Source organism: Ammodytes marinus (assembly GCF_949987685.1).
Source record: "Ammodytes marinus genome assembly, chromosome: 15".
Lineage (NCBI taxonomy): Eukaryota > Metazoa > Chordata > Actinopteri > Uranoscopiformes > Ammodytidae > Ammodytes > Ammodytes marinus.
Window position 1 is genome coordinate 21,382,907 of NC_137219.1, and position 24,679 is coordinate 21,407,585.

At 41.3% G+C, this 24,679-nt stretch overlaps 1 protein-coding gene across 1 annotated transcript; it reads left to right on the forward strand.

The window, feature by feature from the left end:
* Nucleotides 1-484: 484 nt before the first annotated feature.
* On the forward strand, nucleotides 485-22,684 carry ttc7b (tetratricopeptide repeat domain 7B). Its single transcript, XM_080042901.1, has 21 exons — nucleotides 485-649; nucleotides 2,432-2,586; nucleotides 3,032-3,107; nucleotides 3,235-3,327; nucleotides 3,757-3,920; nucleotides 4,934-5,055; nucleotides 5,728-5,806; nucleotides 6,507-6,682; nucleotides 6,803-6,866; nucleotides 6,991-7,128; nucleotides 7,344-7,532; nucleotides 7,664-7,781; nucleotides 8,129-8,186; nucleotides 8,360-8,432; nucleotides 8,744-8,904; nucleotides 8,994-9,110; nucleotides 9,399-9,496; nucleotides 15,060-15,200; nucleotides 19,927-20,129; nucleotides 20,546-20,619; nucleotides 20,751-22,684. The coding sequence occupies exons 1-21, from the start codon at nucleotides 529-531 to the stop codon at nucleotides 20,896-20,898; spliced, it is 2,568 nt and encodes an 855-aa protein (XP_079899027.1). The 5' UTR covers nucleotides 485-528; the 3' UTR covers nucleotides 20,899-22,684.
* Nucleotides 22,685-24,679: the final 1,995 nt, after the last annotated feature.

The window sequence follows — 24,679 nt, forward strand, 5'->3', positions numbered from 1 at the left end:
AGACACTTCCTGTCTGAGTTTTACAAAATAAAAATCAGATCTACAAATGCTCAATGACAAATAGACCTCTTGTGTTGATTGACTGTATTGCTATTAAAAAGAAACCAGAACAAAGAGTGAAGACCCATTGTATTTGTAGTGCGAATCAGTGGCGATCATATTGAGAAAATAACCAAAATAAATTGATTAAGAATGACTCTTGCGCTTGCTCTTCTGGCAAGCGACTAGCGAGCATGTCAAAATGAAGCAGTAGGCTACTGTTCAGCACTCGATTCCACTATTTTTCCTCAGTAAAGCAGTTAGGACACAAGTCATCTCAACCTGTCTCAACTTTTTATAGTAAAGCTGTCATCAACTTTGTAGCTATCATAGATAGTATATAAGGTAGCTATTGGCAATCCTACCTGTATTTCGAAACTATTGACGACACCGGATGATGTTTTTATTTTCTGCGTTAGCTTGACACTCAGCGTCAGCGAGAAGGATCCTCCGGTGTTTTGGTCCAGCCAGGCGAGCCCACTCACCAAAATGACAGCGAGGAAGTCTGGCTCACGACTGGAGACGGAGATAGAGCGGTGCCGTTCAGAGAGTCAGTGGGACAAGATACCGGAGCTGGTGCGACAGCTCTCCGCCAAACTAATTTCAAACGGTGAGAAATGTTCAGGTTCATTCAGTCGCTGAGGCCTAGCTCCCTGCTAACAGTCCTCGAGACTTCCTGACAACGGTAGCCGAGCCTTGGGAGTTTTTTTTCCTGTTCTGTGCTCCGGTGGGAGCCAGTTAGCTAGCAAAGGTCAAGTAAGAGACGTGTAATTTTTTTTCACGAGGGATTTTATTACATTATTGCAGTGTGGCGTCTACACATGAGCTTCTTTGGTATCAGATATGGAGAAGTTTGTCCCACAGAGTGAGTTCCGGTGGTCTGTCAGCTCTGTCAAGAGGAACTCCATTCAATAACCTGTCATTAGGTTCACGTTGGATTTGTTTGATATGAACAATAATACAAAAGGCATTTTAAATATCCACATTTTTTAAAGATAGTTCAAATTTCACATCGCAACAACAAGCTCAGGTCATATTAGCTGTGTGGCTAAGATGCGTGACTGCTACCTGCCAGCTGTCAAACTCCCTGCTGATGCTGAGTTATCTTTGCACAACTGTCAACACAGGACATCAGAGAGGAAATGCTCGTTAGCCACAGAACAGAAAACCTTATTTAGTTTTGATTTATCATACAGCTGACTTCTTAACATAATATTTGGCCAGTTTTGATATGGAAATGAGCTGCTTTTAATGCAAACTGATTTAATTGAAGTGCATGCAAACACCAGTATTTCCCATCCTACCTTGCTCTTTAATTTCACCTATTGACATTACTTTTACATTCAAAGGTCGCTCATTTCATGGTGTTCGCCCTTATAGCGTCAATACATCTTCCATACTGACAAATAACAAGATCCCTTCCTGCTGTGCTTGCTCTATTTCCTCATGTGTATGCCGCTCTTTCGGGCCACAACTGCAAATGGTGGTTAATGAATGGAAATAATTTCATAAAGCTTTGATGTATTTCAGAGCTCTTTTTTTCCATTTTATCTTTGTGGGGAAAAACAATAAAAATAGATTAGAGTGATATAAGTATTGTGGAATCAATGTTTTGTTATGTGTGTAACCGGTCCATTTCTGAAAACTGTACAATGATGGAATGTCATTTGGCACATGGGGAGCCGTGAGCTGTGGCAAGTGCCTAGGATCATTAACAAGATTACTTCTCATTCCACCCTTTGAACCGCTAAACACTCACACGATTTAGCTGCGTATAATTCTGGCTGGTATGTGTGTAAGCGCTGCGGCAGTGTTTCTCCATTTGTAGATGTACTGACTGAAATCACAGGAAAGCTGACCACCAGGAGAGCCCCTTAAAGTGGACACAATGTCATAAGATTGTCCTTAACGTGTGAAAGATTCATCTTATTTAGAAGCTTAAACTGAACATCAATTCATTTTAAATTGATCTTAGATTGACTGTTGTTATATCTTAGATTGACCTTCAAACTTTATACAGTGGTACTTAGGTAAACCATATATTATATAAGTATTGATTCACTATTAGATTTAAACTGGCAGATGGACCCTATCCTATACTGACTATTTATTTATTTATTGTATTCATTAATTTCGGTACCTACCTAATAATAATAATAATAGTTATGATATCTCCTAACATCTTGTTTGTGTGTGTGTGTGTGTGCGTGTGCGCGTGCGTGTGCGCGTGCGCGTGCGCGTGTGTGTGTGTGTGTGTGTGTGTGTGGTGTGTGTGTGTGTGTGTGTGTGTGTGTGTGTGTGTGTGTGTGTGTGTGTGTGTGTGTGTGTGTGTGTGTGTGTGTGTGTGTGTGTGTGTGTGTGTGTGTGTGTGTGTGTGTGTGTGTGTGTGTAGATGACCTAGGGGAGTTGTTGCTGGGAGAATGCAAGCTCCAGACGTACCTGAAGGAGAACCCCATCAAACAGGGCTCCAGTCCCAGGGGCCAGAGACCTAAACTGGTGGAGGTCAGGAAGCACCTCACTGCTGCTCTGGACAGAGGGAACCTCAAGGTACACTCTCTCTGAGAGATGGAGGACAACAAAAAAAAACCTTGATTCAAACATTCTGGCTCTTGTTGTTACTTTTTACAGTTATCACTCTGTTTTGTATTTACTTTATAGAAAAAAATGTGCATTGTCTATCGCACATTGGCCTTCCCTGGTCTTGGCTGTGGAAAATATTGCGATAAGGAACAACACTGACCAGTCTGCCTGCAGTGCCAGCAGACATTATTTGTTTCGTTTTTTTAATCTGCCCCCTCAGTGCAGATATCAGACGATGCAGATGATCTCAATATGCCAATAATCGGCCTGATTAATCAGTCTTATCTCGTGCCATACAATGGGGTTCCTGCAAACTTTTTTTCAAAATAAGCACATAAAAAAAGGAAACCAAACTCAAGGCATTTCTCTTTTATTATTCTGACTTTTTAAATTCCTATTTTCTTCCCTCCAGGCCGATTACCTGCAGGAAGCCAGCCTGTTGATGGCCAAGCTGTGCTATGTGGAGGGAGAAGACAATGACGCTTTAGGTAACCCACACACTCATATTAAGCCTTTAAGTCTTTTTACTAAAAGAAAGGGGCCATTGATTGTGTGAATAAAATTCAAGCATTACTGAATTCAGTTTTATTTGACATGTAACTGATGTATTGACAGGTCACTACGGCAGGGTGGCCATGGATGAGATGCAGCTGGTGGGGGCTCCTGTGTATAGGCTGTCTATGATAGCGGAGGCATATGCTACTAGAGGTATAAACAAACACATACACACAGACATCCAGTCATCGTGTCATGTCCCCTACCCGTAATCAAATAACCTACATAAGTCTAGTCTTCTCTAACATCTGCACTACTGCTTTAATCCACATGGTGGCAGTACAGCGTCACTGTGAAATAAACTTTGCTGTGAATAAATGCACACAGTTACACATGAAATATCTCAGGTTTTTGTCCTTTTTAAAAATAGATTTTGGCATTTGGCTTTTTTTCAAAAACATTCTAATGTCATCCTATTCTTATTTATAATTGATAAATATGAGTGTCCTTGAATATTAAATTGAATCAATCTATGTTTGGAGTGACCAAGCATATTGATTAGAACAACAGACAAATGAAAACGGTATCACAGACTTTCTCACCATTTTGTTTATTTTTCTCTGTCTCCGTATTGGCCCTTAGGTCTGTGTCTAGAGAAGGTCCCGGCTGCCTCCCCGGCTCTAACCAATAAGAACACTGGCTCTCCATCCTCCAATAGGAACCTGACAGAGCGGGAGCAGGAAATCATCGACTGCTATGAGAAGTCTGGAGACATTGCTCTGCTCTACCTGCAGGAGGCTGAGAAGGTATACACACAGTAGTATGCTTGTGCTAGTTTTCTTCAGTCTTCAGTCAGACGTTTCAGGTTGTGAATTTAGATAATTTTTCTTTTTGTGATATTTTCACGTGCTGTGTCACACACAAGCTCTCAGCAAATATCTTGTGAGGGCATTGGACTCCCAGCTGCCCTTCCTCCATCACTGTCTGTGGGTGTGAGATGAATAACCAGCTGTCAGTGTGTGCGAGTTTGGCAAGTGCAATGCGCTCATTTCCCCGGCCAACTGGCAAACAAATCTCTTCCGCTTTTATGAGGACAAAGTCTGAGAGAGACGGAAACATCGTGAGCTACAGGAATCATTTTAGATGTCATAGTTGTACATTTATGTTTAGGTGTCGGGCCTCATTTGCATAAAACACACAAAATAATCCCAGTTTTTTACGATTAAGTTTATTTATCAACCAGTGACTCATTGTATAATTTATTATATATTATCATGTTTCCTATAATACATTCGTCTTCTTGTCGCTGGATTGATAGTCCCACCAAAGTAACAGGAACGCACTTGCTTTTTTATTATGTCTCCGAAAGTGGATAAAAGTCGATTTTTCATGTAGTCCCACTCTTCCACACTGTACTGCAAAAGACAGAAATATTATTAATTTTTTTAAATCAAAAAATCTTGCTTCGTTATTATTATCATCATGCACCAACACATTACATGTCATGATAGGCCCATTTAGAAATGGAATAATACAAGTGAGCCACTTTGAATCAAACACATACACATAAACATGTAGCTGGTGCACAGTTGACCCTAGCTGTTTTCATAGTACTAGCAGCAGCTGTGCATCAAACATAAAAGCTTTGCTGTTACAGTTAAGTTAACCACACTGACACACACTGAGAGGTTTGTGGCCTTTTCTCTACTCAGTACTTCAACCTGAGGACAGAAATGAATTAGATCAGGCAAAAACGTTTCCACATTTTGTGTTAACTAACATTTTTTATCTTTTATCCCCATTGGTGTGATTTCCCCAGGCATTGTCTGCTGGAATGCAAAACCGCAGTCCGAAGCCCGGCCCGACAGCCCAGGACCTGGAGCTAGGCTACTTCCTGGAGACGGGCATGCAGAGAGCCCACGTCATCCACTTCAAGAACGGGTAAGACTTGTGAGAGAAACAGCAGCTGGCGTATAGATAGATACAGGAGGTTTGTACAGAAATCATCTGGGGGGGGTTCTAAATAATTGCACATTTTTTACCATATTAATTCTTCTCATTTACTAGTCACCTTTCTCTTGTTTAGATAGGAAGTCAGTTGCCCAAACATAAATCAAGAACCACTTTTGTGGGCACCTTTCCACCAACATTCTAGTTATCACGCTACAAAGCTGATGACAGGCTGATAAAAAGCAGAAAAAGTGTGTAAAGTAACACGCGCAGAGCAGCAGAAAGTAGTTCCCTCAGGTGTTGTGGTTTTAGGTAAAGCAGAGACGGGTTGGTTCTGTTACTGCAGCAGCTGCTGAAGCCTTGTACAATATTCTGTCTTTGCAGCGTGAGGATTTTAACATCACCTTTTAGAACAGGCATTTGTTGTGTCATGTTGCAAACCGGCAAAGTTGTTGTGCAGAGAAACATCTGCTAGTGATGCTACTAATCATCCACATGTTCACTGACTCTCACATACAGTAGTTGAAATGAAATGTTTTGGCCACTGTATGGAGTATGCATTTGTGTCTGTTATTGTGAAATCTTGCATTCACACATGCACGCACTACAAACTCTAACAGGTGTTTTTTTTTTTCATCCTGTTTCCTCACTACATTGCCATAGCAACCTGACGAGAGGCGTGGGCCGGTTTCGGGAGATTCTTCGGGCTGTTGAGACCAGGACCACCCAGAGCCTGCGCATGGTGAGGGGAGGGTTTTACTTTAAGACATGGACATGTAACACTTCCCTCTATTTATTGTATTACTCTTTTTCCTAATATAAGTGGATAAGATAAGCCTTCTGACACTAGCTTCCATTATACCCAACCGTGGTATCAATCTTCTCATTTAATATTTGGCAAGAAAGCAAATGATTGCTTTCCTGTTATTAATCTTATTAACCGAAATGTCAACATTTTCCTTTTTTTTTTAAATGTTGCAAAAGAAAATTCCTCCTTCCTGTCTCATTTTAATTGCAAATTTCTACTTATGTAGCTACAAAACCGACCATAAACAAGTAGAATATTTGATTTGGATTGTTCGTGATTAGACTGTCCAAAAGGATCCACACTGCTTTCTATCTATCATTATAACTGTAATCAAAATATATTAGAAGGATATTAGAAGCAATGTAAGTTAACAGATGCTGTTGTGTTGATGCCAAAGTACCCTTGCCAAAATGTGAAAGTGTGAGTGTGCGTGTGTGTGTGTGTGTGTGTGTGTGTGTGTGTGTGTGTGTGTGTGTGTGTGTGTGTGTGTGTGTGTGTGTGTGTGTGTGTGTGTGTGTGTGTGTGTGTGTGTGTGTGTGTGTGTGTGTGTGTGTGTGTGTGTGTGTGTGTGTGTGTGTGTGTGTGTGTGTGTGTGTGTGTGTGTGTGTGTGTGTGTGTGTGTGTGTTGATGCAGACCATAGCCAGACAGCTTGCAGAGATCTTGCTCAGAGGGATGTGTGAACAGAGTTACTGGTCTCCTCTGGAAGACCCGCCCACCGTGTCTCCATTGGACGATCCCACACGGCAGGGAAACATTCACACCAAGAACTACAGCTTAAGCCGACGCCCACGGGTGTACTCCGGAGAGAAGTAAGCCACCATGTGTTTGGTAGTTGAGAATAGTCCAAAATGGCTCATAATATGCCAATATAGGTTTTCACCAGTAGCTCTCCCCATATCTCTCTCTCTCTCTCTCTCTCTCTCTCGCAGCCTGTTTTGCCCTCAGGAGAACACAGAAGAAGCTTTGCTGCTGCTGCTCATCAGTGAATCCATGGTATGACACACACAAGATATTTTCAAAGCCCTTTCTAAAGCAAAAGGATCTTCAAGTCAGGTTATCCGAAATCTTGAAAAGCGTGCCAGTTTCATGCATCTGTATCTGTGCTTGCTTCTCTCAGGCTAACCGCGACGCTGTCCTGAGCCGAATTCCCGACCACAACAACGACCGTATCATCAGCCTCCAGTCTGCGTCGGTGGTGTACGACCTGCTGACTATAGCTCTGGGCAGGAGAGGCCAGTACGAGATGCTGTCAGAGGTCAGTCAATCCCTAGTCACAATCACATGGGATTTTGGAAAAAGCCCACATCCTTAGTACACTCACACAAAAATATAGCTGCGAATTAGTTTTCAAATGAATTTTCCCCACACAAAATGAATGTTTTTTTATCATAATCTAATTGGCAGCCAACATTGATGAGGCTCACAGAACGCCAGATAACGCTGACTACACTGTGTTTCTGATGTGTCCAGTGTTTGGAGAGAGCCATGAAGTTTGCCTTTGAGGAGTTCCACCTGTGGTACCAGCTGGCCCTGTCGCTAATGGCGGCCGGGAAATCAGCTCGAGCCGTAAAGGTCCTCAAGGAGTGTATCCGTCTGAAGCCCGACGACCCCACCATCCCTCTGCTGGCTGTCAAACTGTGTATCGGACCTCTGCACTGGGTGAGGAGAAGCATCCTGCACACATGCATATCTAATTCCTATAATGATATCATTTACCCCGTTCAGAATATTTAAGTTTTTTTTTAAATCCATTCCTTCTGATTATATGTTTGTCCATTCCCACAATCCAGTTGGATGAGGGCGAGTGCTTTGGAAAAATTGTGATTGAAATGGGGGAGAAAGCAGCTGAGTTCAGAGCCAAAGGCTACCTGGCCATCGGGCTGGTGTACAGCCTCAAAGCGACTGATGGTGAGTGTCTGTGTCTGTGTCTGTGTGTGTGTTTACATCAATGACTAGGATGATACAGCACTACACTTTGTCACTTCTTGCTTTTGAAGAATTAAGGTTTAGAAAAATACACAAGTTCCTCTTTTGTTTCTTGTTCCCTTTCTGATGTTTTTAAATTAATATTGTAGTACGTTTTAACTGACTGTTGCTCTTCTTATATTACTGTACAATGTAACTGACTGTCTTTTCATACTGTCTCTCTCTCTCTCTCTCTCTCTCTGTCTGTCTGTCTGTCTGTCTGTCTGTCTGTCTGTCTGTCTGTCTGTCTGTCTGTCTGTCTGTCTGTCTGTCTGTCTGTCTGTCTGTAGCGTCACTGCGAAGCACGCAGGAGGAGTACCAGAGGAAAGCTTTGGGAGCCTTCCAGAGGTTGGCACTAAACATATGATGTTACCATTTCCAATTGCGATTAAATGTCTATATATCCCCTGGTTAGATGTTCCGAACCCAATTTCCCCCAGACTTTGTCATGTAGTCTTATTATTACCTTGTTTCTTTCACAATGTCTGAACACACAACATGTCTCTGTCTTTTCTCTGCAGGGCTCAGAGTCTGTCTCCTACTGACCATCTAGCAGCCTTCTACTTGGCGCTGCAGCTCGCTGTGTCCAGACAGGTAACGTGATCTTTAGCAATGATGGGATCAGATGCCTGTTTATCTAGCAGAAAAAGCTTGAGTGGTTTGAAGCATAGGTTGCCTGAAAGTCAAGAATCAGGGTATCGCTTTTTTTTTTTTTTTGGGGGGGGGGGGGATTTTTTTACATGTATTTTGTTGTAATTGTTTGTTTCATTGTGTTGTGGGAAAAAGAGAATAAAGATATAGTGGGGAAAAAAAAATAATCAGGGTATCGCAGCGGTCACCTTACTCGTCGCTTTCCATCCCGACTGTAGTCAAAACCTGTAGTTTGTATGTGTGTGTGTGTGTAGATCCCAGAGGCGCTAGGCTATGTCCGACAGGCGTTGCAGCTTCAAGGGGATGACGTCCACTCCCTTCACCTGCTGGCCCTGCTGCTGTCTGCCCAGAAACACTACCACGACGCTCTCAACATCATAGAGATGGCTCTGTCCGAGTACCCCGAGAACTTCAAGTAAGACTCGCAGCCACTTTGTTGGTCTCTTTTTATTTACTGTTCGGCATGACTTGAGTGTTATTTCACACATGTGTTGTGTATGGCAGTCTGCTGTACACCAAGGTGAAGCTGGAGTCCATGTGCCGAGGACCGGAGGAGGCTCTGCTCACCTGTAAACACATGCTGCAGATCTGGAAGAGCTTCTACAACCTCACCAACCCTAGGTACACACACAGTCACATACACACACAAACAGTCACACACACACACACACGCACAGTCACACACACACATACACAGAAACTCCCCACATGCAAATACTACAATACATTGGTCTCTTTCATTCAAACTAGGGATGAGCTAAATCGGTTGCTAAAAAGTAGCTATGCTATGTCTGTTTGGTATCATGTTTGCTTAGCAACTCAAGCAATGCAACAACAAAAAAATACTGGAGCTAATTATTATTATTTTTTGTCTATCTGTCTGTGCATGTATCTGTGCCCGTGTGGCAGTGATTCTGGGCGTGGCAGCAGCCTGTTGGACAGAGCCATGGCAGACAGACGACAGCTCAACGCCATGACTCTGCCTGACTTCAGTGACCCCGACACCGGTAGGAACACACACACACACACACACACACACACACACACACACATAATTTTTCACTCCCACTCGGGCAATGAGGACCTCAAAGCTATTAAGTGTTGTGAGTCTGTGTTTTTCAGTAAACACAGAGATTTGGAGTCAGCGATTTGAAAGGTGGAGAGCCAGGTAACAGGCAGTTGTCAAAAATTGATTTGGCAAAATCAGTGCATATTTCCTCAAGACCCTCGCTACTTGTGCGTACTGTGCGTGTGCTGTAACAAAAATCCAGTGTAAATACACAGCCTAGGCTCTGTAAATGAAGGGAATGTAAACACAGGGGGCCTACCATAAGCTAGCAACATGCCAGTTTACAGAGCCTAGGCTGTGTATATTAACAGCGCTCACATAGTACGGACAGGTAGCGAATCGTGATGAGATATTCACATATTTTGACGACAAGTATTCTCCAGAATTGCGGACCCAATCTTTTGATTGTAAACAGGGAATCCAGAGTGAGATATGACTTTCCTGTATTTATATCGATCCCTTCTCTCGTATATCTACACATATTAAAGGAAAATCTCTATTTGTTTGATTGATTGCCTTGGCATTCGCATTGATATTTATTATTTTTGTACATAATTTAATTTGTTATTTATTAGTTTTCCTTCATTCTGTTTTCTATGAGTTGCTGCTTTTACTACAAACATCTTTTTCCTTCCTTTTTTTTCTTCTGATTGATTTCTCTCATGTCTGTTTTTTCATTTTCCTTTCTTGTCTGTTTTGAGTCTCAGGTTCTTCCTCCTCTCACTCTGGTTCTGAACTGCTCTACCCACGCTCCCCGTCCACCATTTCCACCATCTCGTCCTCTATGTCCTCCCCCACTTCCCCACTCTCCTCCCCCACTTCCCCTGTCTTCATCCTGGGGCCTCCTCCTCTCCCTCAGCCCCAAAGCCCCTCTGCCTTTCCCCCTACCCTTCCCCACCCTCCCCCTCCTCCTCCCCCCACCAAGGCCAGGACTCACTCCTTTTGCAACCACAACACTCTACGCCGCCAGTTCTCCTTTGCTAGTAAACCGCCCTCCACGACCTGCACTCGGCCTGTAGCATGGTGTGGAGAGTGTGCGCTACGTTTTTTGGGACATTTGGGCTCTTTGGTTTTACTTGTGTGTTTAGTAATGAGAGCATTCCCCAATATGTTATATATGTTGTCTTATGTTCTTATGCTCTGTGTATCAGCAGTACATTGATCATTTTTAGTGTAGTGGGCCGAAGTGTTTTTTTTCTCATACATCAGAATAATTGTTTTAAATATAATTGGGAAAAAATAAAAATCTGCTAGTCACAGGACACTTGTAGCCGCCAAAGCCTGAATAGAACCAGCACAATATGCATCAAACACACTCACATCAGCATCAGCATACCTACTGTAGACCCACACTGGTACATGCTTTCACTCCTAGTTTACCACTCTCTGTTGTTGGCGTGGTTCTTTTTGAGACATTAAGGAAAATATAGAGCGTCAGTTTCTTACTTTTCTTATTTTCTTCAACTAGTAAGATGACCAAAGAGCTCATGGCCCAAAATCAAGAGGAGTTCCTTTTTCCTTTTTCCTTTTTTGACCAATGACTGGCCGTTGAGGCTTCTAAAGCATGGAGAAAAGAGTTTACTAAACTAAACTGACTAACCTTTAGTAGTAACGGATGTGCTTTACTGTCACACCCACTGTAAATGCATGTTAACACTTCAAAGCAAACACTATGGGTGTGTGCAGTCAAGCCTGGTAGACCTGCTGCACTGGCTCTGCAACTTACCCGGGGTCTCAGGTGAACTTATAGTCGACAAGCACACGCGTTTCAAGCTCCACACGCTCACAGGAGTCCGAGCCCAGTTTATGTCATGTTTTTTGTACTATTTCTTTCCCCCTCTCTCTCTCTCTCTCTCTCTCTTTATGTTTCTGTGAAGACTTTTTATTTCAACAGTTTGTCTTGGTTCCCAGTTCAAACTTTATGTTGTCCTTGCTGCCATCCCTCCTTTTAATGATGTCTGCAATAGGGGAAAAAGCAATACTTGTTATTTAGATCAAACATTTTGCTGCAAAAAAAACTTAAATTAAAAGAAGGAATGTTAAATACATGTGCAAATTTGGCAATATTTGACTGATTATGCATACATTTGCAACTCTTTAAAACCTAAAGTGCAAAGGATGATTTAGATTATGGCAAGTTCAGAATTCTGAAAAAAATTATTTTGAGATAGTGGCCGTTGAAGATGGTCGTATAGGAGAAATAAACAGATGCAAACAGACAAGGTTTAGTCAAATCGATACTTAATACCTGTCACTGCTACATATGACAGTGTACAAAATGCACAACTGGATGCGGCGCGTGTTCTAAAAGGCCACTGTGGGGAACTGAGAACATCCTCATTGTGCTCTACCGTCTTCCTATCGCGAATCGTTTTGTTCTTCTTCTGATTTGAATATTTCTTCTCTTGTCTCTTCCTCCCTTTTGACCATTAACAATAGTCTTTTTCTGTTTATTTTCCCCCCATCCCTCCGTTTTTTCAAGGCGGCCTTCAGGACGCTAACTATCTTGGTTTTTCCTCCATGTTTTCTGTTTGTAAGTAGCCATCTAGCCTCCATCTCAACTTCCTTTTTTTCCCCCATCCATTGTTCTGTCCACCCTTTGGTCTGCCCACCTTCCTATTCCTGACCAGGTTTTCCGATATGTCTCCGATATATGTGCACTGTCTGTACGAGGGGAATTATGTACATATATCTTCTGTTTTTATTAATGTCTGCAGCCAGTTTCCAGAGGAAAGGTGCCACATTTCTATTTTTACCATGTTGGCACTACAGTGTATGACTTAAAGGAATACAACGACTTCAAGGAGTATCTCTCCAACAAAAAAAAAGGGGGTTTTGGACATTATTTTCAACTTGCCAGATTAAGGCAGTCTGAACGTTTTCCAGCACATGGAACCACAAAATGCAGATGAACATGTCTGATACGTTTTAATCCTTTTTTACGGAAAACAAAAGAGAACAAATGCTCACAGATACACCAGAGAGAGAGGAAGGAGCAGCTTCCTGCTTGTAGCGCTAATCATCAGTGAAATGTGGATGTACTTTGCAATTTGCAGTACTTTCATCAAGGTATCATAATTAATTTGCCATAATCAGTTGATATCTATATAAGGTCCAGAGAGGCAAGTAATGATTAAAATACCCCCATTGATAATCACCTCTGTGCATCTATTATCAAGATTGACTTGGTCTGCTGCCATTCACACTAACACTTGATCACACTGTATGGTACGCACTCTATGAATATATATAATAAAGTGTTCATTATCTTGCTGCTTCTGAATGTGCACTATGCTGGAAGCACAGAGGGGGACACACTAAGACCTGCTCACGGTGTGGTGATCAGTGAGTCGGGGTATTCCTTTAATTCAGTGAGCAGCTTCTGTGCATGTGTCGCCGTGTCAACTGTCCACATTTCAGGCACAAACCGCAGCACAAAGCTTCCTCACTAATCTGTCAGCACACGTGTACATGTCACTGAGCGAACACTGGTTTCTATTCTTGTGGCTGAAGGGTTAGTTAGTTAGTTTTTTTTTTTTTTTTTTTTTTTTTTTTTACAGTTTATAGATAGATTGACTTGACATTACTCCACATGCCTCTAAGCAAAAGTTGTCTAGAGTTATGCCAGTGTCCTGTTTGAACACACTGCAACATGTCTGAACATGCTGCACGAAGGCTGCACCGCTGCATTCCCTACATCTAGTAAATGACTACTTACCCAGTGCCCTTCAAACTAGGCCACTCAACTTCAGATGTGTTTGTGTTGTGTAAGAGAGAAAGACTTCCCTTTTTTATATTTTCCCTAAATCCACTCCAAATGACTCTCACACATTTATATTACAATTTCCTTCCTTTTTTTGATTCCCTATCACACTCATCTTGTGATTTTAGATGAAACTGTGGGAGATCCGAAAAGCAAGATAAAGGGATGGGATTTTTCAAAGGAGTGAAGCTTTTATGTCACGGATCTGGCCATCGGTCATGTTGGGGATATCAAAGGAAGATATTTATGTTATCTAATCTCATAAGGCTGCAATTGACTTGACAATTAAAATCAAATCAAATTCAAAATTGACAACCACATGTAAGTATAACACTAGACTTTTTACATTGGTCATTATTTTACCCAATTTCTGTTAAACATTCATGTCATAATCAGTGTCTGTAGACCACAGCATTTATTGAGGGCATTGAGAAACAACAGAAAACAAATGTTTTTTTATGATGTTAAAACAGTAAAAGCAGCTCTACGAACTTATCAAATTCTTCCACATGGAACAGATTAAAGTGGATTCATTAAATCATTAATGTTGAGTTAATATTTATCAGCTGAACCATCCGGACAGTTATTCCAGTACCACTGTCACAAAAACAAAAATGCATGAAAACACACAAACGCGCGGGCTTGGCGCTAAAGGGGCGTAAGTGACATTTTCAGAATTTTACAGGAGAGCAAAAACAATTTATTTTTATTTATTGATTGTAAATATTTAATAAAAAACAGCATATTGAAGCAATCTCTACTTTAATAGAGATTAGGCTTCAAGGAATTCATATTTGTAAAAAAATGTAAAAAAAATATTTATAAGAAAAAATAAAGTGTTTATTTTAGTGTTCATATTTTCTCCATCATATGTGGGTATATCAGGTTCTCCAAACATATTCAAAGCACTTTTTCTGTAGTATAAATGTTGGTCTTTTCTGCAATCCCTCCATATTGTCAGCTCTTTTAGCCTATTAAGATGCACTTACGCCTTTTGTGCGCCAAGCCTGGTGCACTTACGCCTGTTTTGCTCCAAACTCAACCGAAGGTTTTCACTTACGCCTTTTATGTTTTCAGTCTTTATTTCAAAAAGTTAAATGTATAGTGTGACGTTATTCTTTTACCATTTGATAGAACTTATCAAGACCTTTAACATTATATTTTAAAGTCATTTTCGCCAAATATGTCTCTTACGCCCCTTTTGCTCCAAGCCCTCGAAAGATAAGTAGATGAAGGAAAATAAGAGAAAAATATGCATATATACTTTTTTTATTGTTAACTTGAGAAAGATATGACTTGGGGAATAAAAAAGTGATGCGATTCAAATCAGAGAGAGAGAGACTTCTTTCCATGACTAATCAGCAGAGTGCAGGCTGATGCGGTGTTGATGCATGCTGGTGCAGAAATGAATTCACCTAAAGCTGGATAATCCAGAGCCATAATAACACTGTGTGTTGCAGCGTGTGGAATGGTGTGGCGTGACTTAAAAGCTTTTTTTTTAGTGCGAAAACAGAATACAATGGCGTGTGGCAATGTGGGCCTTGAGTCTTTGACTGCACCCAAACAGGTCCAGGTTTCACCGCTGGCAATCAGTGACACCTGCTGATGCGTTTGGTTTGTGAGTGAAAGCCCTGCATTGTGGCACGCGGCCGCCTAACGCTGCCGTAGTAGTGAGTGGGCTCCTCTGGGAGACGGAGCGTGTGTGTGTGTGTAACGGTTTGATTCCCATCCCCTGTAGGTTCGGTTCATGCTACGTCTATAGCAGCCAGCCGGGTGGAGCAGGCTCTGTCTGAGGTAGCCTCCTCCCTGCAGAGCAGCGCACCCAAACATGGACCCATGCACCCCTGGATGACCCTGGCTCAGATATGGCTGCATGCAGGTATGCACATGTACATATACAGTAGTAGGTTACACATGTACATGTACAGTAGTAGGTTACACATGTACATATACAGTAGTAGGTTACACATGTACATATACAGTAGTAGGTTACACATGTACATGTACAGTAGTAGGTTACACATGTACAGTAGTAGGTTACACATGTACATGTACAGTAGTAGGTTACACACATGTACATATACAGTAGTAGGTTACACATGTACATGTACAGTAGTAGGTTACACATGTACATGTACAGTAGTAGGTTACACATGTACATATACAGTAGTAGGTTACACATGTACATATACAGTAGTAGGTTACACATGTACATGTACAGTAGTAGGTTACACATGTACATGTACAGTAGTAGGTTACACACATGTACATATACAGTAGTAGGTTACACATGTACATATACAGTAGTAGGTTACACATGTACATGTACAGTAGTAGGTTACACATGTACATGTACAGTAGTAGGTTACACATGTACATGTACAGTAGTAGGTTACACATGTACATGTACAGTAGTAGGTTACACATGTACATGTACAGTAGTAGGTTACACATGTACATGTACAGTAGTAGGTTACACATGTACATGTACAGTAGTAGGTTACACATGTACATGTACAGTAGTAGGTTACACATGTACATGTACAGTAGTAGGTTACACATGTACATGTACAGTAGTAGGTTACACATGTACATGTACAGTAGTAGGTTACACATGTACATATACAGTAGTAGGTTACACATGTACATATACAGTAGTAGGTTACACATGTACAGTAGTAGGTTACACATGTACATGTACAGTAGTAGGTTACACATGTACATGTACAGTAGTAGGTTACACATGTACATGTACAGTAGTAGGTTGTACATGTACAGTAGTAGGTTACACATGTACAGTAGTAGGTTACACATGTACATGTACAGTAGTAGGTTACACATGTACATGTACAGTAGTAGGTTACACATGTACATGTACAGTAGTAGGTTACACATGTACATGTACAGTAGTAGGTTACACATGTACATGTACAGTAGTAGGTTACACATGTACATATACAGTAGTAGGTTACACATGTACAGTAGTAGGTTACACATGTACAGTAGTAGGTTACACATGTACATGTACAGTAGTAGGTTACACATGTACAGTAGTAGGTTACACATGTACATGTACAGTAGTAGGTTACACATGTACATGTACAGTAGTAGGTTACACATGTACATGTACAGTAGTAGGTTACACATGTACATGTACAGTAGTAGGTTACACATGTACATGTACAGTAGTAGGTTACACATGTACATATACAGTAGTAGGTTACACATGTACAGTAGTAGGTTACACATGTACATGTACAGTAGTAGGTTACACATGTACATGTACAGTAGTAGGTTACACATGTACATGTACAGTAGTAGGTTACACATGTACAGTAGTAGGTTACACATGTACAGTAGTAGGTTACACATGTACATGTACAGTAGTAGGTTACACATGTACATGTACAGTAGTAGGTTACACATGTACATGTACAGTAGTAGGTTACACATGTACATGTACAGTAGTAGGTTACACATGTACATATACAGTAGTAGGTTACACATGTACATGTACAGTAGTAGGTTACACATGTACATGTACAGTACTAGGTTACACATGTACATGTACAGTAGTAGGTTACACATGTACATATACAGTAGTAGGTTACACATGTACATGTACAGTAGTAGGTTACACATGTACATATACAGTAGTAGGTTACACATGTACATATACAGTAGTAGGTTACACATGTACATATACAGTAGTAGGTTACACATGTACATATACAGTAGTAGGTTACACATGAAATTGCAAATGTATGGTAGCGCCTCTATCCAAAGCACTTTACATAGTTTGTCTCATTCACCCATTCTTGCGCACCAATACAACAAAAGCAGCAGCTACCAAGCAGGGTGCAAGCTAACCATCGAGAACAGTTTGTGGTTCAGTGTCTTGCCCAGGGACACTTGGACATGTCCATGACAGGAGGCAGGGGATCGAACCGCTATCCCTGCAATTAGTGGACGACTGCTCTACCTTCTTAGTCACAGCCACTGTTATTTCTGCTATTTTAGGCGTCTAGATGACACAATGTTCCGATTCTTTTAAGATTTTCATTGCTTGCAAGCAAGATCATACGCATTCACAGTGAGGACTGCAGAAGTTCTGGTATTTAGGATTAACACACAACAACTGTAAACAACACAGTGTGTAGATGTTTTCGGTAAGAGCATTCTTCATCCCAGCTCTACACAGCCTTAGCCTTCATTACCTCAAAGCATCTCAACCATTCCATTCATAGACAACCTTGCTCTAAAAGTCATAACATCCAAACTATTCCGGCCTTGTCTTATATCAGCTCAACCGTCTACCCCACTCTTGGTCAAAACCTTTTACAGTCAGTTTCATATTATTTCATTTAAAGATATATATATATTTGTTTTTATGCTTTATTGATAGTGTAGAGACAGAGTTGAAATGGGGCAGAGAGGGGAGTGACATGCAGAGAACGACCGCGGGCTGGAATCGAACCCGGGTCCGCTGCTGGCCGAGGCCCATGGAGGGGACGCCTTAACAACTGAGCTAAAGACGCCCCCAATATTATTTCATTTAACAATACAAAACAATATAATAAATACACATGAATATGATATTTATAACAGTCATTTCCTTTGAAACACTTGTGAGTGTTCTGGCATTAGCTCGTAGGTCTGTGTTTAACAGCATTTTGACTGTGTCTTTGCGCTCACATCAGATAAGATTGGGTTGGTACACTGGCGCAAACATGGCACAGGAATAAGCAGGCGGAAGAGTGTACATAAACACCCACCCACACACACAGCCATAGACAGAGGTTGTTTGGGCTCCTGTTTATCTCTCCAGCTGCTTCCTGTCAGCAGTGGTCATTTCCAGCTTGGCAACACAGCTAATATAATCATCCAATCACGGGACGGACGGACGGACCGACCCAAACTCATTTCCTCCCTCTGTCTCTCTCATTCTTTGTTTTGTATTTTTCCGTCTACATCACAGCAACATCAATGCAATACAGTGTTTCCCCTAGAATTGTTTTTAGGCCCGGTGGTAAAAGCTGATAAAGAGTATGCGCGCGGCGTGCGTACCAAATTTGTAGTAGAAATTGACCAAAACTAACCGTATTATGGATGAGCCTCTTTTGACAGCCCGCTACAAATCAGGGCATAGGGTTATGCCTTCACATTCGGTACGTTTGTACATTTTGTGTTTCCCTCAGGATTTTTTGAGACTGCTGGGGGAGAATGGACCTTCTAGTGGGGTCTTGGGGCATGCCCCTGCGGAAGAAAACCTTTACCTTTTTAAAGTTAAATGCATCAAACTGGTGCACTTTGAGAAGCTAAATCTGATTTTATTTTTTTTGCTCTGTAAACAGCTGTCATATGTCCTGCCTAAAACAATTTTATGGAATAATTTGGAGACACAAGCCATATAAACTATTGAAGAAAAACACATAGATATGAAAATAAAATACAATAAACACGAAGACCTAATATAGACAGGTATATTCTGTCTAGTATTAATTTCTGGAATAATCTGGATCATGAAACATTTTCTTTAATTTATCAAATATTAATTTAAAATAAATGAATTAACCTAGGCTACACATCATGATTAGCCTATCAATCAAAATGTGTGCAAAATAAGCAACATTTTGTATTCTGACCCATTATATTTCATGTAGCCTAGTTCTCAATTTAAAACATAAAAATAAAGTAGCATTGAAAATACCAAAAAATAAAGCTTGTAGGGCTACTATAGCCTGCTGTTTTCAAGATAACTTGCTGCGCTGTCTCAGCTGTTGATACAGATTGGTTGCCATGGCGACGTAGCAACTTTAACTTTCTAAGTTTTGCTCATCACTTTTTCCTGTTCAACTCCCTGTTACTGAGTCCTAAATATCTCCAGTGTAGCCTATGCCATGGACCTATAAAGGAAGGTTCTTTCTCGTCAGTTTCCCTGTTTGACATGTGCGCTCCGAATGCACACGTGCATCGCGCGGCGTAGCGCAGACTAAAAAAAAAAAAAAAAAAAAAGATTAATATTTTTTTTTTTTTTTTTTTTTTTACTTTTTTTTTTTTTTTTTTTGGGCAGCTGTTGGCCTGGCGGGGGTCCCGTTGGCCTGGCGGGCCCGCCAGGCCTGTATAATGGTAGGGGAAACACTGGCAATAGTTTGCCTTGATACTGGAAATGTTTTTCCTTATTGACGCAAATTGAGGGCGGGAAAAATGAGTTACTGTATGCTTTTTTTATTTCCCATTACAGCTTCTTTCTTTTGCAATTTTAAGTGTTTTCTCCACAAATATATTTCACTTTTTGGCTTTTAATCAAATGTCTACTGTTGAAATAACTTGTTCTTGATACACCAGTGGAGTTCAAGAGGATTAACAATCTTGCTTGCAATCTTACTTTAAGGAGAGGCGCTTCCGCTCAAATCATCGCATTGTTGTTGGTTTCAGCAATCGTACCAAGCTACCACTTGATTCCACAAAAGATAATGATGTTTGAAACAGCTGCGCTCACAGTTTGCAATCTTTGTCTTTGTGTGTGTGTGTGTGTGTGTGTGTGTGTGTGTGTGTGTGTGTGTGTGTGTGTGTGTGTGTGTGTGTTTGTGTTCTTCCGATAGCTGAGGTGTACACGGGCATGTCTAAGCCCGCCGAGGCCACTGCCTGCACACAGGAAGCAGCCAACCTCTTCCCCACATCCCACAACGTGCTCTACATGAGGGGGCAGATAGCAGAGCTGAGGGGCAACATGGACGAGGCTAAACGCTGGTATGAGGAGGCCCTGTCCATCAACCCCACCCATGTCAAGACCATGCAGAGACTGGTGAGACACATAACACACACCAAACCACAATGAATGTGTGATTCATTATACTAGGCCCAACTCTTATGGGCTAGGACGCCACTAGTTTGCCACAAGTAGGCTCTAAAATAGAGTGTTTCAGACAGAGGCTGAAAAGAGGAGATTCAGCAATTGCACAGGGAGAAATCTGAAGTGTTTTCTGGACACTACACCATTAAAAAGAGTTTCTTGTAGAAACCCAAATTACTGAGCACTTAATGTGACCTTTAACATTACAAGTAAGGCATTTGCATTGGTGCTGTAGGTTATTCCCATACAGGTGACTGATTGAAACTGAATTAAAATGCATAGTGGTACACTTTTATCACAACATGGTAGCTTACTCTTTAATAGGGATGTATTATGTTATCATGTTTTTCTCTTTTGCATCTCCACAGGGTCTGATTCTCCACCAGCTGCAGCGCTACAGTCTGTCAGAGAAGGTGCTGAGGGATGCAGTGCAGGTCAACAGGTACAGTAGATTTGTGTGCGTGTGTTTGTGTTCGTGCATGGGTGTGTGTCAATGTTCTTGATATATGTTTAGAGGGAGTCACTAAAATATTAATTCCCTTTTCCTCTCCTCTTCCTCTTCCTCTTCCTCAGTACGGCTCATGACGTGTGGAACAGCCTGGGTGATGTGTTACAGGCTCAGGGAAACGCCGCCGCCGCCACAGAGTGTTTCCTCACTGCGTTGGAGCTGGAGGCCAGCAGCCCCATTCTGCCCTTCACCATCATACCCAGAGCACTATGAAACACACACACACACACACACATGCACCCTTACAGTCTTAGTACTGTAGCACAGTGGCACAGAGGATGGACCTGAAATATGCACTCACCATGAACGCACACACACACACACACACACACACACACACACACACACACACACACACACACACACACACACACACACACACACACACACACACACACACACACACACACACACACACACACACAGAGCATGCCTGAATGCCACTTACACAAGGTTTACTGCCACACTCTCAGATACACATGCACACACACACACAAACTGTATACAAATGCTTATAGTGCATACTAACATGGATACACGCATCCCCATGCACACCCAACCTTCCCACAATGCCTTGCTGTAGATGTGACCCCTGATTGTGTGTGTGTGTGTGTGTGTGTGTGTGTGTGTGTGCGTGCGCGTGTGCTTGCACTTTTCCTATGCATGTGGACCTGTGTATGTGTGCCAACATGTTTAATGTGTGGTCATATGTGATTTGTAGTACGCTGTGTGTGTTTGTTCCGTACAAAGATGTAAATAAGTTTTAATTTGAGTTCCTAGTATGGCGTTGTGAGCATTCCGAAGCCTAAGAGTTTACATTTTGTTTACATGTTATTTAGTCCACACATACACACACACACACACACACACACACACACACACACACGGTCAACTGAGACCATTTGACAACAACTAGATTATGGGCACGCAATGAGTTTTATTAATGTTTTCTTTATAAGTCAAATATTACTGTAATAATCTCTTCCACTCACTCACACACATACTGTACACGCTGACTTGCTGTATGGCCGGCTCAGGAGAGGATCTACTGGAGCATCGACAGACATGATCAATAGATCAATGAAGAATCAATCACTCAGTAAAGTCTGGAATGCCAAAACACAGGCTGCATTTACACACACAGGAGATCAGAACTGACACAGGTGAAGTCACAAGCACATTTTATCTCATGTGTTCAGCCTTTACATGCTCCTTGTGTAATCATGTTGTCAAGACCTTCTGTGCTTCTATTAGTGTCCCTCAAATCTGCACTTATTCATGGTCCCCAAGGGAAGCTTTGAAGTTAAAGGAATAGTTACAATTTCTTTTTAGTAAAAACGTTTGTTTTTTTGCTGAGAGTCATCTGTAAGTCAAACTGTTGCTGTAAATGAAATCCTGTTCTATTATTAAATGTACATTTTGAAATGCCTTTTGATCTATAAGAAACAAAGCAGATATGTTTTAAGCACGAGCAGCAGTAGTCACACAAAGCTGAACACATCAGAGTGCCATCTGAAAGAAACTCATACAACACTCAAACTGGAGCTGCTATGTAACATTTATATTTTAACAAAGTGTAAGTATGAACAGAAGTAAAAAAAAATAATCAGATGTTCCATTGTGTGTACATGCGACCAGAGGTTGTCTTGTCTTTGTGTTCTGTCACAGTCCTGGTCAATACAACTAGATGAATATAGTTTTTTTTGTAATTATTTTTTTTTTTCATTTGATTTTTGATTATAAATATAAAAAAATAAGGAACAGGGTTGTTATGTATAATGTATATTTGATTGTTCCAAGTGCATTGTTATTATTTTGGAGAGTAAATTATGATTCTATTTTGCTGGAGAGTGATGTTACCGCGACGCTGTCTGAGGATTAAAACTATGATGATTGGCTTTGTCGATGTGGAGCTCAGTCACTGAGTCCTGCTGCGTGCTGTAAATGAATGACTGAAAATAGGATGATTATAGTGACAAAGATAATAAAAAGTGGTTAAAAAAAAGAAATCTTGTCTATTTTAACACATTTTGTCACTTTCTGCTAGGATCCTTTTAAACCAATACCTTATTCTCTTGTAAAAATTACTAGAAACGTGTGTGTGTGTGTGTGTGTGTTTGTGTGTGGTGGTGGTCCCTGTGGCGGTGACCTCAGGGCCAGCGGTGTGTGTTACTTTCTCAGGTGTGTGTCTGTCAGCTGAGAGGCGTGTCCTCCTTTGTGTGTGTGTATTATCAGGGGATTACAGCGCTGACAGGCTTTATCCTAGAGTGTCAGGAAGCCACAGGTGAGTCTCACTAGTGAGTTCCCTGCTGGATTCTCAGGTATCACTTAGCACTTGATCCCCTTTAAAGGTCACGGCCTCAGCCCACAGACGTTACTGCTGCACTGTATTGTATTGTACTCTTAGTCACTTTCACTTTAGGACAATTTTAGAATGTTAAACATACTTGGTACAAATCCTGTCTCAGCTTGGGCATGGCATTTTTTTTTTGCCTCATGTAAGAATTGATTCCGTCTAATGCACCAACTTTAGAAGAGCTAAGGAAAACAGCCTCGTTGTCAGCTGTGTGTCAATGCTTTTAGATAATCCAATGGCTCCTCACACTGTTTAATACAATTGTGTAGAGGAGTTTACACATTGTTGCATATAGGAAGACTGAATACTTCCATTGTTAAGTTGTTTTCATTATCAGTAATGACCCAGTAATGAACGAACATGTTCATGCTGTATTTTAACCTCCCCAACAACAACATGATCTGAACAAATACATAAACTTTGTATATCTCAGTGCATCTACTACTTATACACACACACACACACACCTGCTTCCCTGCTCCATCCATCTGACTGTCAGGTGAAAGACTGAAATATTTATATGGTGAAAGCTGGAGCCAAAAGTGGGGGATTGTGTGTCTCTGTGTGTGTGTGCGAGTGCAGGATATGCTGTGTGTGTGTGTGTGTGTGTGTGTGTGTGTGTGTGTGTGTGTGTGTGTGTGTGTGTGTTTGTGTGTGTGTGTGTGTGTGTGTGTGTGAGTGAGAGATAATGGAATCCTCTGGTTTGTAAATCCTGTTAATAAAGTTGGAGTGGCAGCTCACTAAGAGCAAGCAGTGAGCAGCAAGATATATTAATACACAAATGGTTACATAACTACTGCCAGTGTGTGTGTGTGTGTGTGTGTGTGTGTGTGTGTGTGTGTGTGTGTGTGTGCGTGTTAATCTAACACCTCCTTCGCTTCTCCATCTTTCAGTCTATCTCCTTTCCGTCAATACCACGATCAGAATTATCAGTATGTGTTCTATAAAGTAGCATGAGCTCAAGTACCAGTAAAGTTGTATCCACAGTCATTGAGCACAGGGTGACCCCTTCAGTGTCTTTGTTTGACTCAAGACTTCCACTGGCTTTAGCTGAGTATAATCTTTTGAATCAGAGGAAGGTATTTATGAGGAGGGGAGATTGTATAGGTTCTATCATGCACTGTCAATGTGTTTTCATGTCCTCTCTTCCTCTCCCTGAAGTTCTGGCTTTTTCTATTTCAGTCTTTCATCGTCCTCATCTCTCCCTCTACTTGTCTCTTCTCAAACTCAGTTTCCAGCTCCCTCTTTCACTTCCACCCACCCCATGCCTGGCTCTGTTGCCTAGCAACGCCTCCTCATCTCCAGACATTCTTGGTGTGGATAAATCCTTGTTGCATCCCCTCCACAAACAGTGAGTACACCAAATACACAAGACTAGTGAGGACGTGACAGTCACTGGCCTGTTAGTCAACTTGAGATCGTCAATTTCAAAATCCTTCATTAATGCAACTTTTCCTAGTGATATTGATAGGACATTGTAGCCTACTTGTTTACATTGTTCAGTAGGCATACTTTGGTTATTAGTTGTATAAAAGGAACATTATTGGAGTCACTATGGTGATATGTTGGAAAAATGGAGAGTTTGCAAGTAGGCCATTCATTTATTATGCACTTTTTTTCCCCATTTGGTTCCCATAG